This window comes from Anoplophora glabripennis, unplaced genomic scaffold (assembly GCF_000390285.2).
Source record: "Anoplophora glabripennis isolate ALB-LARVAE unplaced genomic scaffold, Agla_2.0 scaffold98, whole genome shotgun sequence".
In the NCBI taxonomy this organism is placed as follows: domain Eukaryota; kingdom Metazoa; phylum Arthropoda; class Insecta; order Coleoptera; family Cerambycidae; genus Anoplophora; species Anoplophora glabripennis.
Window position 1 is genome coordinate 979,597 of NW_019416280.1, and position 16,730 is coordinate 996,326.

At 30.6% G+C, this 16,730-nt stretch overlaps 1 protein-coding gene across 1 annotated transcript in view; it reads right to left on the reverse strand.

The window, feature by feature from the left end:
- Positions 1–330, reverse strand: part of LOC108904953 (protein lin-28 homolog) — a 54,199-nt gene extending 53,869 nt beyond the window's left edge. Inside the window, exon 1 of the mRNA XM_018707681.1 lies at positions 267–330. Within this exon, the coding sequence (XP_018563197.1) occupies positions 267–330 (64 nt within the window). The remainder of the gene's footprint in view (positions 1–266) is intronic.
- Between the last annotated feature and the right edge of the window lie 16,400 nt (positions 331–16,730).

Sequence of the window (16,730 nt, forward strand, 5' to 3'; positions counted from 1 at the left end):
GATTTTTAGTCTCACGATACATAAAGAATACATGGGTCTAATCTTTGGAACAGACCACTTTTCTTTTTTTGTGGGACTGTGTGATCATCTTTATTTTGAGAGTAACACACAATCATTATTTTTGGTTACCTCGCATGTTCTATTTCAGTAAGTACTTCTTATTATATTCTTCATCACTGCATTAAATAGTATTTTACTTAGTTACTTTCCACTTTAGATTAGTTTCCCAAAAAATAGATTTTAGATATTTTTCTTGGAAAACTTACCATTATCACCACGAGAAAGAGACATCTCCACGCCACTGTCCTCATCTGCAGTTAGCACGCTCATAGGTACCTAAAACAAAACTCAGTTTTAGAATAAACGGCTTATCTGAAAATCTTGTCAAGAAAATCAAACTAACGCAGGGGATATGACAAATTTTCCGCTCTTGTTGTTTTTTTTTATTGCAATAAATATAATGAATTGGAATAGTAAGTGTGAACATGGGATATCCAAACTGGAATTGTGCAAAGGAACTAATAGACTTTCCTTTCAGAACTAAGAGAAAAATTGGTTCAAAGAAATCATTTTCATGTTAGGTCGTTGATAAATATCCTATAAAGAAACCTATATTAGAACAATTATTGAAATAAAAACATTGCCCTGTGTCTTAGTTAAAACTGTTTTAATAAATCCAGAAAAGAAACATTCACAATGTAAACAAACGAAAATTCGAAAATATCTTTTCTATTGGGGAGACTTTAAGAACTTCTAAAACTAACTATAATGGTCAGAACAATCTCGATTAATCCAGATCTCTCTCGGTTATGAAACATTTGATTTACCACGGTCCTAAAATAAATGTGTTACTCTCCAAATGTCAGCTTCATGAACAGTAACGGATTAGAACGATAAAAGGCACATAGAAGCGGTACTGGAATTTAATCAGGACACAATATAATAAATAATTTATCAACACCGTACTCTAATAATAAATCTTTGTTTCTATATAATTTTAACCTGGATTCATTTCATTAACACTTAAATCAAGGACAAACAAAACATTAGGTAAAATCAAACATATTTCTTGCATTTCTTTGCCCCATTTGGACGGGAATTGATGAACGTGTCACGCAGCGCATGCGGTGTGTCGCATTTTCCACGCCATTTTTAAACAAAAACTTTTATGTCTTAAATTCATTTGCTTTAGACCGAAAATAAAGTTAATGTTTTTAAATTTGTATTAATACAAAATTGGCAGTTGTTTTAATTTGGACGTGTCATACAACAGGCTCGTCTATTCCTAATTTTAAAGAAATAAGTCAGTGTTTGATATTTCCATGACATATTTTTTCAGTTTCTAAATAAAATGTGACATCTTTTAACTTTTAAATATTTTAAGTTTTAATACACAGTAACTAAAGAATGATCTATATATTATAGGAAATGTGTTTTTTTAGATAATTATATTTTGAAGGCTAATATTTTCAGTGGAACATATGAAAGGTAGGAGAGATGGTTTATTAATATTTTATCAGAAGACGTCACTGCTTGAACCATATTTAGATTGTATTACTTATAACATGCTAAAACGTGCTAAAACATGCGGCGAGATAAATTTTGCAAGATTTTGTATTGTATTTTAAAAATACAGATTTAAGAAGTCAACCCTTTACTCAACACAGAGTGTGTGTAACTTGGAAAATGGTATCACTATTTAGCAATACAATCGTCCATATCTCCTTCCTGTTGAAGATAAATGATTTTTAAACAATCAAAAACAAAAAAAGCGCCAGCGTTTCTCGTAATTCTCATCTGACAAAAATATTTAATGCTGAATGACACAGCAGATAAGGAATCTTGGTGATGAAAACTAATGAGTCAGTTGCTTAAAAGAATAGAATGACTAAGACCATATATCCGGCTAGTGGATGTAAGAAAGGTGTACAAGTTTTGTAAATTTTTGTAACTTATGTCGAAAACATGCTACAAGATGGTAGATTGACTACGAATATTCCCCAACCAGTTATCCACCTCTCCTCCACAATGGAGGATAAACGAAGTTTTGCATTGAATTTGTTTTTATCTTCTTTAACTTGTGCTAGTTTATTTTTAAGATTCAACTTTTTCGCTATCGTTTTTGTTATCAATGCTGTTTTTTGTTCCCGTGGTGTGCTCTAATAAATTGTATTATCAGAAACACATCCCTGTATTGATGCCACTGAAACGAACTCTTAGTAGTAATACTTTTCTATTTTCTTTTATTAAAAATCACTTTCCAAAAATTTTCAACCTTTACATATGAATAATAAACAGGGTTAGAAAAGTGTTTATTCGATCTTCGATCGATGAGATGATCTAAAATTATTTTGCAGAATTAACTAAATTTATAACATTCTTGTAACTCCATTCGCTTTTTCGAATGCCAAGATTGCCAAGACACTGAATATCAGGAAATTGATTTCCAATTATTAATATTTCGAAAACAGTTAAAAACATCAAATTTGGTAAGTAGACAGTAGTTACAAATAACACTTCTTTCAAGCCGCATCAAAACAGCAATTTAAGTAATTACCTTCAATCATTTTCAAGAAAAAAATTATTTCCCAATATATATTTACCACTCTATACAAAAATGGGCATATTAATAATTGAATATCCCATGCATCCTTCATTAATTACATATTCAATAGTACCGAGAAAAAACTGAGCTTTTACGATTTTTCTCCTGGAAATTTTTAGGTGACTGCAAAGTATTAGTAAAGCTTAAAAAACGATGAGCATGGTACCAAACAGCAACTAATAAAATGAAATACTTTNCAAAATATATTTACCACTCTATACAAAAATGGGCATATTAATAATAATTGAAATATAAATTGAGCTATAGATTATTTCAAAGCATCGAAAGAAATAACGTCGTCTTAAATTAAATTGACTGAAACTATATCCATCACAGCACACTAAAACATATTTCAAGAGCTACTGTTACTCTGGAGCTATTATATGTGTAGGTACGTATGTATTTCATTGCACTTTACATTAAAAATGCGAAATAGGTATATCCCATGCATCCTTCTTTAATTACATATTCAATAGTACAGAGAAAAAACTGAGCTTTTACGATTTTTCTCCTGGAAATTTTTAGGTGACTGCAAAGTATTTGTAAAGTTTAAAAAACGATGAGCATGGTACCAAACAGCAACTAATAAAATGAAATACTTTACTTCTTGCATTTAGCCTGTCTGTCAACTGTCATATTATAAAGTTTAAAGCTAGGCGTTTCTAAAATTTTTAAATATGCGACGCGTTTTTGTATAATTCTGTTGACTACATATTTGACGACTAGTACGTTATTTTTGAAATATAGCTTGTTGGCAACAGCTTACTTACTATAAGGAGAAAGAAAGAACATTGAGTTGCTCTCAAATTTCCAGAGGAAGACTACTCGCGCCACGCCAGATGTTTACACTTATTCATCTAACAATCGTAAAAATAGTTCCCTTCTTGTCTTGTGCACTGTTCTCTGCATTCTCTATATGCGGTACTGGCTAGCCCCGCGTATCCAATAGAACCTGGTTCTGTCAAAGTGATCCCTGATAATTTGCCAGAACTGAGGAACTGCCAAGGTCGGCGGCATTTTTGAAATAGCCTAGTACCATACCGGCATTTTATAAGAAATACAAAAATTCTAAATTAATCACATTAAGGAAACTAAATTTTTGAACAAGCAGGATTATGTTTACTTTTACATTACTTCAAATCTGTTTATCTAATTCCATTTGAATCAAAAAGTTTTTTATATTATCGTCTAATGAAGTTATAAGTATAACACCATCTGATATCAAATATCCCAGTATACTAAATATACAATAACAGTAAATAATTATTTAAAAATGGTAAATTCTATCCCAATTGTACGTTCTAGTGAAAAAATACTTTCATGAAATATTGAAAACAATTATTTGCATTTCATACCTATGAACAAGAATTGTCACTTTAATTGATTAAAAAGTATATAAAAAGAGTTATAGTTTTATCACTTACAATATGCATGCCGGAGAAAGACAAATCCAATTTCATAAAAAAGAAATAGTGCTTTATTTGAAAAGATATTTTTCCCGGTTTGAAATTGAGAAATATACATAATTAAAAAATTAGAACACTTTAATATATTATTTTAAAACTTACACAAAGCGGTATGGCACATGTCTCTGACAAAATATAATGTCTTTGCAAATCTGCAAAAGATCTATGGGGTGTCCATTTAAAATATGGAAGTCTCGTGCTCCACGGAAGCATCTGAATATCCGTATAGTCGATTGGTTTTAAAAGAAAGTGCTGAAAAATTGATATCTAACTGACTAGTAAATGTTAACTGTTAACAGAGACGTTATGAGAAAATAAACACACTGTATCACTTCCTTGAAGGGAATTTAGGGAAATATTTAGAATAAATAGCAGTTAGCTTAATATCTTTGATCGTAAAAGTAGCTCTTACCAAGAAAAAATTTATAATTTAAAATAAATATGTCATATACCACTTTTGAATGTTTTTCTTTCGGCTCTCCACTCACCACTGAATAACAAACCCAGCTACGTGACAGTCACATCCAGTTTACGTTAACACTACACTTGGATGAGAGAAAAAATTAAGATCGCCAAATCTGCAGAGGCGGGTAAAAAAGAAAGAAAAGTTGCCGGTACTCTTCGCCGACATTCAACTGGGGCATGCTGTAAACTTGAGGCTAGTTGGCACACGCGGTGTACGCACTAATCCGGCGACCGCCCCCTCCCCTCCACACGCAGGGGGTGGGCAACCCCAATCTCAAAAACTCCGAGATTTTATCTGAAATGTTGCCCCTCACGTTTTAGACATCTTCTTCATAATACTTTGACTTACTGAGCGTAGATTTCGATAATTGTTCCAAGTTCTCTCGCCCGGAAAGCTGGAGGGATCTATCCCGGTACAGTCTCGGAAATATTCAGCCTACAGTCTACGCGAAGTTCGCCCTTTATTTATAGCCTACAGGTGTTCATTTATGTGCTCGTTTGTTTTAATTAAAACAATAGAACTGGAATGCATACTAGCAAAACACTATATAAATGCGATTCCAGTAATTTATATACGCTTTTTTAAAGAACATTAGCAACGCAATAAAAACATGTTAAAATGAAAAATGTCGATTTATTTGATATACATATCAAACAGAAGGAAATATATTTTATTCATATACCTAAGTATAAATACCTACAAAGTATGTGTTCAAAACACTACGTTCCTTTTATTTACATATGGTTCAAATAAAAATAATGATTCTTCGAATCTGTCTTTTTTATTCTAAATTAATGTTGGAACGGTTTTTGAAAGTTTAATTTTCCGTGGAAATACTCAATTGGACAAAATAAATGTTTGCCTCACTAAAAGAATAAAACGAGTTAAATAAATCGCTTTTTTAAAATTCCATTTTCATATCCCATGATCCCCACATTTATCTAAATATGATATACATACAGATTTATAGATACATCATCATAGAAAGAGAGGTGTAGTAAAGTGTGTATGTGATAATGCAATATTTATTTCCTGGAAAAATCAAATTTACAAAAATGAGTGACAATTCGTAAAATATTTATTATTAGATAATGAATATACAAAATTATTAATTTATATTTGATAAAATAAAACAAGGTGACCAATCAATCGTACCGGATTGGCCGGGACAGGTTCCAATTTTTAGAACGCGTGCCAATAAAATGTTCCCGAATTGTACCGGATTTATTTGTTTCGTACCGATTTGTACCGGAATGACGTTTTCAATAGTATTCGCTATATAACCTGAAATAAATCTCAGAAACTGAAGTTAATGTAGAGACAGTAAAGTCTATAATTATAACAAGATGTCGTAATAATTTTACCTGTTTTATAGATATTTATTACAAAACAAAAAAGCGTTAAAAGCTATTCACACCCAAGCAAAATATAAATTTAAATAAAGTACCTATACTAGGCCAGGTACACATCTTTACCTGTTACGTACCTAGTTTTATTTTAGTGGTCTGATATAATGAAGCAACATGTTTGACAATTTTTTTTTGGTTTCATATGTGTCCCGGATTATCACTTTGAGGAGTTGGTCACCTTGAATAAAAGTAATTCCCAAAGACAACAAACTTTATCTGAAAAATTAATGAGAATTGGTAACAGTTTTACATTAAGGACAGTTTTCTAAATCAGTAATAAGTTAAAGACAATTTTATGAAAAACTCGTCCGGAAAATGATATACAAAGTTTTATACTATACGTACTACACAATTAACACATCGAATTTAACTGATTGGGATAAAAAAGAAACGCCTTGACAAAAGTTTAACAGAATTAATAACTGTTACCGGGCAATCAAACCTGTGACTGTCAAAAATAACAGAAAATTCTAGCAACAGCAGAATCTTTGCTAGAGTAAGAATATAAGCAAGCATAAAAGCACATTTTTATTTTTTTTTTTTTTTTCACGTAAATTTTCTCCATAACGTAATCGTAAACAGTTACTTTTTTACAGGTATTTACCAGAAATCAAAAAGGAATCCGTGGTTACTGCATAGGTTACTTGGCAGCATTTGACAAGCACTGGAATCTGGCCTTAGAAGAAGTGTTCGAATTCTGGACGCGACCAAAGAAACGGAAAGTTCCCGCACTTGGTAAGATATAAGACAAGAGTTACAATGCCGCTTTAGCTCGAGTTACACTAGTAACGTCACTATTTGATAGCCATTTCATCGTAGATTATTGATTAGAGAACATTTTTACACTTGAGCTACAATTTTCAATTAGAGCTACACTTTTTCACTTTGAGATTAATTTCACACGACATTGTGTCGCTCTTGAGTTACAATTTCATTGTTCACTAGAGCTTGGTATAGCTATTGAGCTGCATTTGCAATGTTTCCTGTGAATTTCATCATCATTTCATCAACTAAACTTCCAGACATGTATATGTCAAAATTATCAAACTTCGACTTAAATAAACCATTTGTTAATTTTTTCGTCTCATACCTCTCTCAAATGAAATTGACAGTGGAGTATCGTGGTTTCCGATCAATAGAAATAAATGTCACCTCTGGGGTGCCTCAAGGATCGGTTCTCGGTCCGCTATTATTTCTAGTCTTTATTAATGACATTATCCGGAACCTGAATTGTGAGGCCCTTCTTTATGCAGATGATCTCAAATTGTATCTGTCTGTGTCAGATATTAATGATTGTCTCAAGCTTCAATCTAACTTGGACATAAGTTCTGATTGATGCTCTGAAAATATATTACCTCTGAACTTCTCGAAATACAATCTTGGGTTCCACGAGGAAAGCAAATCCTATTACTTTTAATTATTATGACATCGACAGTAAGCTCATTAGGAAATACAATATTTCTAAGAAACTCAAGACAGTTTTCTGAAACTGGTAAGTACTTCCTTATTGTTCAATGCATTCGTTTTGCCGAACCTGGAAAATGGATCACTGGTGTCCACATTAAAAAGTTGGGGGACATTCAGCGTAAATGCATATATTAAATGCCTATGGTTCAAAATGGACCACGTCAAGGGGTCCCACAAAACACTTTACTAAGTCGGTTCCATTTGAATGACTTAAGCAAACGACGTACGAGTATGTGTAAATTCATTGGTCACTGTACATAAAATTGTAACCGGAAAAATCGATTGTCCAGACTTAGTAGCTGTATTATACTGTCATACTCATTATGCCACCCGTTTTTCAAGACCTTTTTATTTTCCCACCCCTAAAACTAATATGTTTAAATTTTAACATTTGTGCTTAATGAATCTTAATTATCATCAGATATAAAATTCTGTGGATATTTTTCATGATACTATTAGATGCATCAAACAGAAAAGTCTTTACAAATTAGTAAATCTTGTTATTTATACTTGTGTATTTATATGTTTGTTTCTTTTTTATTTATTCGGTTTCTTAGTTTGTAAGATTATCTGCAATTCATTTGTTTTATAATTACGGATACATTTTTGTCTTCATTTATATTCAAGTTATATTTAAGTGTTTTTTTCTTTTCTTTCTACTAATCTTAAATATTATTTCCACCAATTAATTGGCTTAGGTTGTCGAGTAGTGTATGCTAAATAAATAAATAAATAAATAAATAAATAAATGCTCAAATCGGAGAATACTGGTACTACATTAGAAATGAGGAATTTGACAAATCGGGAATTCGAGAAGAAGAAAGTAATTCGGTAACAAGAAAACTAATTTATTAAACGTTTGTTTTGTTATATAATAAAAAGTGTTCCATTCTTTAAAATTTGATTGTTATTTGTCGAGTATTCTAAAGAGGGAGCAGAATATAAATGTTATATATCTTATATATCTATCTGTAACATTTGACATTGTTAACTTGAATTTTTAAATGAATACAGAAGGATTTTTGAAACGTTAACTGTGTCAATTCTTACTAAAATTTCATTTTTTTAAAGGATATATTATCTTGAAGTCTTAACACTTTTTAAAGCAAAGCATAACTATATAATTTAGGTATCTAAAAAGATACCAAGAAACTTTCAGCTTTGTAGCCGTCTTCTTTCCTAGCTGTCCCAAACCCTTATAATCATAAAATTCCGGTTATCGCCAAAATGAAAAAGGATCCTCATTACCGTCCATTACGTCCTTAGGGTTCTGTCCTTGATGCCCAACGTAAGCTGAATAATTAATCCATATGTGATAGCTATACTCCATTTGCAAAAGTTGGTTCTGATGTATCAGACAGATAAATAAAAAGAAAATATTTTACTGTTTTGCACAAGACACAATGAAATTGTTTTACATATACACCGAAAAGTTTTCAGAATATACCTACTTATGAGAAGCTATAGACATTATGTAAGTGTAATATGTATTATAATAGCTTTATTGACTCTAAAAAATAGTAGAAAAACCTCTATTACAGGCAGCAATTTGAAAATTCGTAATGAGTCATATGTTCCATTAACGTAATGCAAAAAATGTCCAAGTTTGGACATTCAGCTTGTAAAATCCAAGCTGACTTTCGATGATGAGACGAAACCTGAATCAAGCTAATGCTGCTAATAAGTGCTACAATTCTGTTGACCTAAACAAATGGAATTGGAAAAAATTTAACAAAATTCGTAACTTTTTTCATTGCATACAAATTTAATTATGACTACTTATTACAGATAACACGCCATCTGTGAATAGCAAAATTTTTGTCAATAGTTTATACATACATAATCTTTTATACAATAAAACCTTTTATAAAATAAGTTTTACAGAAACGCATTGATCTATTTTATAGTTAACAACCAACCACACGAGAAGGTGCTCAAATTTAGACAAATAAAAACAAACTTCACATTGTGCTTATGGCTTATATATAATTCATGTTTTAATTTTGCTTTTTTAGTACACTCTGTGTAATGCTTTCCTCCTTTCTTACAATCACAAGCTTATACCTATTGTATTTTGTGAATTTATATGTTCCTTAGTTCCATCTGTTCCTATATTTTTTTATTTCTCATCGAAACCAATTTGACTTCTTTTTTAAGCCTACCTTTTTTAATCGAAAAAAATGAGAGAAATGAGATTTTTTATACCCATGGTTTTAATTTTTATATTAATCCTATAGAACCTAAGTAATAGTAACACATAGTAGTAGATCTACAGTTTCTCATATATACCCAACGGGGTGGCATAGAATTCATAAAAGCCTAAAATCTGTAGATACCTAAGTTCATGTTTATGAAAAATTAAACCCTACTCTACTTTTGCAATACAGAAACACGTTAAAGATCAACGAGGTATTAAATAAAATAGAGAATGTGATTTAGCTGTAAAATTTTGTAGATTTCATATGAACCAAAGATATAATTTGTTCACTTTTTTACATTTTTTCAAATTTTTATTCATCAGTTCTTTATTGATCGCACTATATTGCAACGCTGTGTTGCTGATTTATACACTCATCAAGTTGATATCTACTAAAGTGAAACCTGCCGCTGTAATTTCAAAGGTGGGAGGATATCCAGGTTAATTTTACTTGAGAATTTATAGTAGGTATGTGAGATATAAAATTTTTAGAATTCTTGATAACATGAGTATATCTATTTGTTGAGACAAAGAAGTAGGTCATATAATATACACTTTTAATAAACTGCTTTTACTCTACTTCGAATTAGTATTTAATTAGTTGTTTTTGTTAATACACTAAATTATATCTACTAATTTTAAAATTATTATTAATATTTGTGAAAACTTCTTGTGTATTCTTTTAAGTATATGCACATGATATCAAAGTGTACAGCTCTGTTAGTTAGACTTGGTTTTCAAATGAAGAAATAAATAACTATGAAGTAGATGTTCCTGCAGGTACTTAAATTTTCATTAGTCTTCAAATCTAAATCAGAAATAAGCAGGCACTAAACATTTTTTGTAAAAATAAGTTTGTTCTTAATCATTCCTTATTAGTAATAAGCCTTTATATCCAACTGCTAACGTTACAACAATCTCTCAGGGTTAATTCATTTCATCATACCAAATTAGAAAAGTTACCACTGAAGATGGCAACAGTGAAGAACGGTGAAACGTTTGGCAGAATTGGATGCGCTTAGTTGCAGGGTTGAAACCAATAAGAACAGAAATGAACATCTGGGCATACCCAGGGGTTCTAATAGCTCCCCCACAGAGCCTGGTCCGAGAACAACAAGGGCAAGTCTGGCTAAGCTAACTGAAATTTTATTCTGCAACTGGCGGCGAATAGATACACAGGACTCAGGTCACTTCATAACAATAACCAGAAAAATCGTCGTATTTTAATAAATGTGAAACTACAAAGCGCTGTATTTAATCGCAACGAAACGCCAGTGCAAATACTTCACTATTGACGAATCGTAAGCTGAAAAAATTGTATCAAAATCCTAAGATCCATTGCTTAACAGCTTTACTATAGGAACATAGTGCTAATATGCAAATATCTAATATATTTTTTAAGACGTAAGTAATGATCAAAGACAGGAAATCTCAAAATAAGTGTTGCATACCTTTCCTAATCAAATCTTTTGGAACATAAATTACTAAAGATGGGAAACCACCCTGATAAGTATAAATTTTAGATTATTTCAACATTTTTGTACAAAAACGAAATATATTTTTTCGATAAAAATAAGTTACATTAGACATAAATCGACCTGATTGAAAGTAATAAAGGTGCGGAGTGAATTTATTGACTAACATTATTGAGTACATTTTAAGTCAACATTTTGATAATTTTAAATAATTTTACACATTTTTGATGATATTTGAACTAAATCCGATAGTTTCACTCATAAAATTTTAGTTGTACCTACTCATACTAATATAAGAAAATTTCACTCATTAGGGTGCGGACAGAAATTGATACATTATTGAGTGAAATTGAGTGAAAAAAAGTCCAATAACTAAATCTTTTATGCTTTTCATAGTTGTGGAATGTCCAGAAAAAATGGAATATATTAAGTAGGTATGTCAAAACAACTTTTAGTAAATTAGAGCATTATAAACGAGATATATCTTTTAACGTTAAAACGGACTGTACAAGAAATGGAAAACTTCATGGTGGTTATTTTGTAAAATATAAGAAAAAATTACTAGAACATTTTACAATTGACAATCTACTTTAGAATTTTACAAATAATTGTAAAAATTACATTATAAAAACACTTTCTGTATTGTATAATTGCAAAGTAGGTATTACAATCGCAAAATATTAAATTATACTGGCAAATCAATTTTATGATTATTTTTAAGTTTGTAGCAACAACCCTATTGCACTCAGCATATAAATTTCTTAAAGTACAACAATACCATTTTGCCTTCCAGATTTAGATATACAATACAACGCTATTATATACTTAAGTATAGGTATGGAAAAAAATAAAAACCTGTTATCATTTTCAGTGCCAGCCTGAGCATAAGTAGGTACCTACATAAAAAAAATATATTCTGAATTATTCCATAAATAATTTTAAATACTTGTAATTTTATATTTACCTGAAAATGTATAGTATCTACTTAATACTAACAGCAAGTTGATTAAAAACTAGATTGTACCGTTATTTTAAAAAAAAATTATTCCTTCTACAGATATATGCTAAATATTGACGCAATTTCCAGCATTAATGAAGGAAACAGCAGCGGAAATCAAAAGCGTAGATCTCCGATACGCCACATAAACATCGAAATTGCGACGAACAACGCGCCCGACAAAATGGCGCGTCATTTTTTACTCATTCGCGAATCAGCGATGTTTATAATGGAGATTCTAATCCACTCGCTGCCTCAGTGGCGGTGGGGGAACGCGGTAAAAGCGTAATATGTGAACTTAGGTGGCCTTCTAACTTGTTAGTTTCACTTCTCCAAAACAGTGTGTCACTGAAATTTCGAAGAACTTATTTTTATCACTTTTATATTTAGTAGGTATGTACTAGAACTAGATGTTATTCATATCACGGTTAAGATAAAAAAAGTCCTTCAAAGAATAACAGAGCAATTTTGACAATACATTACTAATATTAGATAAGTACGTACCTACTATTCGGAAGAATCACTTCAATAATGATTACTTATGTTCAAATTAAGTATGTATATTTTAGTACAATTTCTTCAGTCAGAAATTAAATAACTATCTGAGAAAAAAGTGAAAAATACAATAGGATACTCAAAATTTGCACCTGTTCTTTTATGCTATAAATTGTTAATTGGTGTGAACACATTAAAAGTTCTGAGAAAATCCACCAAGTCAAATTATTAACTAAGTATATTTTCATTTAGTATTGAGCATTATTGCAATCTTATTCGTCTATGTATTTGAACTAAAACTATTTAATTACATAATGTAACGATGATTATAAACATACACTGAAAGAAATGTGCTTTATTCTTTATTAGAATTCTAAATGCCATTACAAGAATATTGTAAGTATACTATATGTGACAGATAAACAGGTGGATATTGGATATTGGATTGGATATTGCCAACATACTTGTTGTATAGTGACTATAAACTACATATATTATTTATTAAATTATTGTATAACTAACTAGTATACAATGTTGTTAACGATCTTTATGAAATGGTACACTGTAAAAAAAATTCTCTCAAATTTCACTCAATTTCATTCAATAATATATCAATTTCTGTCCACACTGTCACTCTGTTAGTATGAGTACAACTGAGTGAAACTATTGCATCAGAAATGAGTGAATTTCTTTAAGTGTACCATAAGAAATCCCATATTTTGTACATTTTTACATAAATCTAAGTAAATGTTTCCAAATTCCTCATTCACAAGCCTTTTTGCCTGCTTCAAATATTGTTTATCCCCCTAACTAATTCACATTTCATTGTTAGACAAGTTCAGAATTGGAAGGTGTCTATGTTATGGTTATCTCCGATGAAAATTAAGGAAGTAAATAATATAATAACTAAGGTGCAGCTATTGCCAAAAATTTAGCATTTAAATTAGAAATGAAATTCACTTACAACTTGTTAACTAATTAAGAGCAGCAAAACGTCAGGTATTTTAAAAATTAGGTTAAATCCACACTTAAGATCGGATACAGTCCGTACGATATAATATGCTGATATACAATTCCAAGAAAGGAACCGAAGAAACACGCTTTCATAACTGCAAAACACAAGATGCACTACAAGCTGCTACGGTGCCAATGTTTTTCTACTTTAGGTGTCGAATGCGGTTAATTCCAAGAAAGTGACGCAGCGGTCTTTTTGGAAATCTCAACAAATATCGTACGGATTATACTATGGATGGTTAATCTCAGATAATATCTGATATTAGTTACCGATATTAAAATTGACCAAAAATAATAGCCGTACCTGTATCCGTTGTGTAAGAAAGTTTGCTGAAATAACACATGGAGAAGAATATATGAGATATCTAGATTATATGCGAAGATTGGTGTACTTTTTATTTTTTTATTTTTGTTGATACTAACTGTGTTTTATTTATCTGATATCTAACCAAATATCAGGCATTTTCCGAATATTGATTGGTTACTTAAGTACTCGAACAACACACAACATACAACTATTCTACAATACCAAATATGTACTTTCGAAAAAATCGGCTTTTTTCATTTCCTCCTAGACACAAATAAGATCCACTTCTTATTTATGGAAGGGAGAAATGGGCGGTGACTATTAGACGCCTTCATTATAGCCATCTTTCTCTATCGCACGGATTTCTATGACTTACTTTATCGCTCTCACGTAACGGCAGATGGACCATAGGTACTTTCCGACCCTGTATAGATTTATGTAGATAGGTAGTTATAATCGATATTAAAGCAACATCAACTTGTATCATTGCCACTAACATTCTGTCGTTCCAATTTTCATTTAATTCGAGTTTATATCGTATCGAGATGGAAGTTCCTGCAGCAGCCACATAGTGATTAGTTATTTAATAAGAGGAAAGAAAAGTGTGAAGTGATCAAATCGTTGCTTTTTGGTGATCCACTTCTTATTTATGGAAGGGCGAAATGGGCGGTGACTATTAGATGCCTTCATTATAGCCATCTTTCTCTATCGCACGGATTTCTATAACTTACTTTATCGATCTCACGTAACGGCCGATGAACCATGGGGACTTTCCGACCCTGTATAATAGATGAAATGATTTCCATAATAGTACGTAATGAACGTAAATATTAAATTAAGAACTTCTGGTAATAAAAATCATATTTGTGTTGTAAAAAACTTTTATGGGAAAAATAGTCAAATATATACCCACCTAAATTATTTTATTTTATAATTAAATTTAATGTTGAAATCCCGTTAACTTTGTTTTTGATATTATCAAAAATGCCTTCTCATACAACGTGATGCAAATTTTGTTCGAAGGAAATTACTATTATATTTAAAATGTGACAAAGAGATGTATATATCGAGTTATGGTGAATATCAACAAGAAATAAATAAGATAAGGACGTATATTTGTACAAAAATATTTGTTGAATTCAATTCGGTTGAATTTCGAAATGAGGAACAAAATTCTGGGAATTACACATGAAATCTCATTTAGGAGAATTTCTCTCTAAAATGGACGTTACAGTTAATCAATAAGATATATAATGTTTAATATAAGGGGAGCTTGAACGAGGGCGGAGTTTCACGTCGTCACCAAATTTGTATACTCCTAATATCTCTGTGTACCATTAAAGATAAAATAAGTAAATAGTGTCTGAAAACGTCAGGCTACATATGAAAATGTAATAATTTTATTGATTTAGGCAATCGGAAGCGTTTGAAGTAGGAAAATAGTTTTTAACAACGGTTAGATAATAATTATAAGATTTTTAAAAAACCGCACCTACCCGACAACTTTAAAGTTAATAGTTTTTACTTTATTGATATACCATGTTTTTTATACAAATAATATACATTTCGTTTTATTCTTATCCTGAGTAACATCGTGTCTAGCCTTTTTTATCAAACTGAATAAATACAAATAAATTAACAATATGTTCTTAAAGTTGTTTATACATTTTATAAATGTTATTAAATTTTGAAAATTTGAATTTACCTCTGTCCCATATATTCCATGAAATTGGCCCTTGAACCCAATAAAGATTGATTTTCTCAAACTTATGTTCTCTTAGAAAACACCCAGTATATTTTAGAGAATTTTAACAAAACGCACTTACTCTTGCGAATATACCTAAGTTGATAAATTCATACCGATCAGAAAACTAATTTCTATTCCATATAAATGCAATTTGTCTAAATACAATTCTCATCAAATAAAATTACATACTCTTTAAGTCAAAATATCTAGGAATTCCAAAAAATAATTATAAAAACAAGGTAATATTAATCTAAAATGATGAATACTCCACCCAAATAGTACTAATAAAATGACACATTCCTGGCATATGTCAGGAATGTGTTATTGAAATTTTATAACCATTAAACATTGCAGCGAACTATCAAAAAATGTATTTATTATTTCTACTTCCATTTTTTAAGGAAGGCCACTTGACAAAGCAATTCCTAAATTTACAAAAATTAGTTAATTCATTTATAGTGGCTGAATTTTTTAGAAGAAATCGAAGTTGTAGCTATGAACAACTATAGAATAAACTATTTCTTTGTAGATCTGCAACATGATTATTTCAGCATGTCAGGTATATTTTTTCATTAATACTATTTGGAAACACTATTTTGTTTATTTTAGAGTTTATTTTTCAGTATAGGAGGAAAATTGTTATTTTTATGGAATATCCTGGATATTTTTACTTTCTTACAATGGTAGTGATGAATTTTGATGGGTGGATATCTGCTAGCATGAAAGTTATGACGAAAAAAGGGCTCCATAACCATAATGTGTCAGAAAGAGACTATTAATATTTGCCAAACAAATAGACCTTTGTCTAACACGTTGATTATAGAAAAATACGCCACTGATTTCTATAAGATATATTACAAATAAGTATAAGAAATCTATAAAAATATAAAAAATTTAGAACTATAAAAATTGAGTAATAAGGAAACGCCCAAAATTGAAACACGCCCTGTATCTCTTAGATGAATCAATGAGGTTTCATCGGCCAACTTTTCACTAAAATTAAGTTAAACTTTTTTTTTCAGGAAATAAAAGACACCCTCCAATAAGAGTCAAATTAAAATGACGATAATATTCATAGTCCTGCC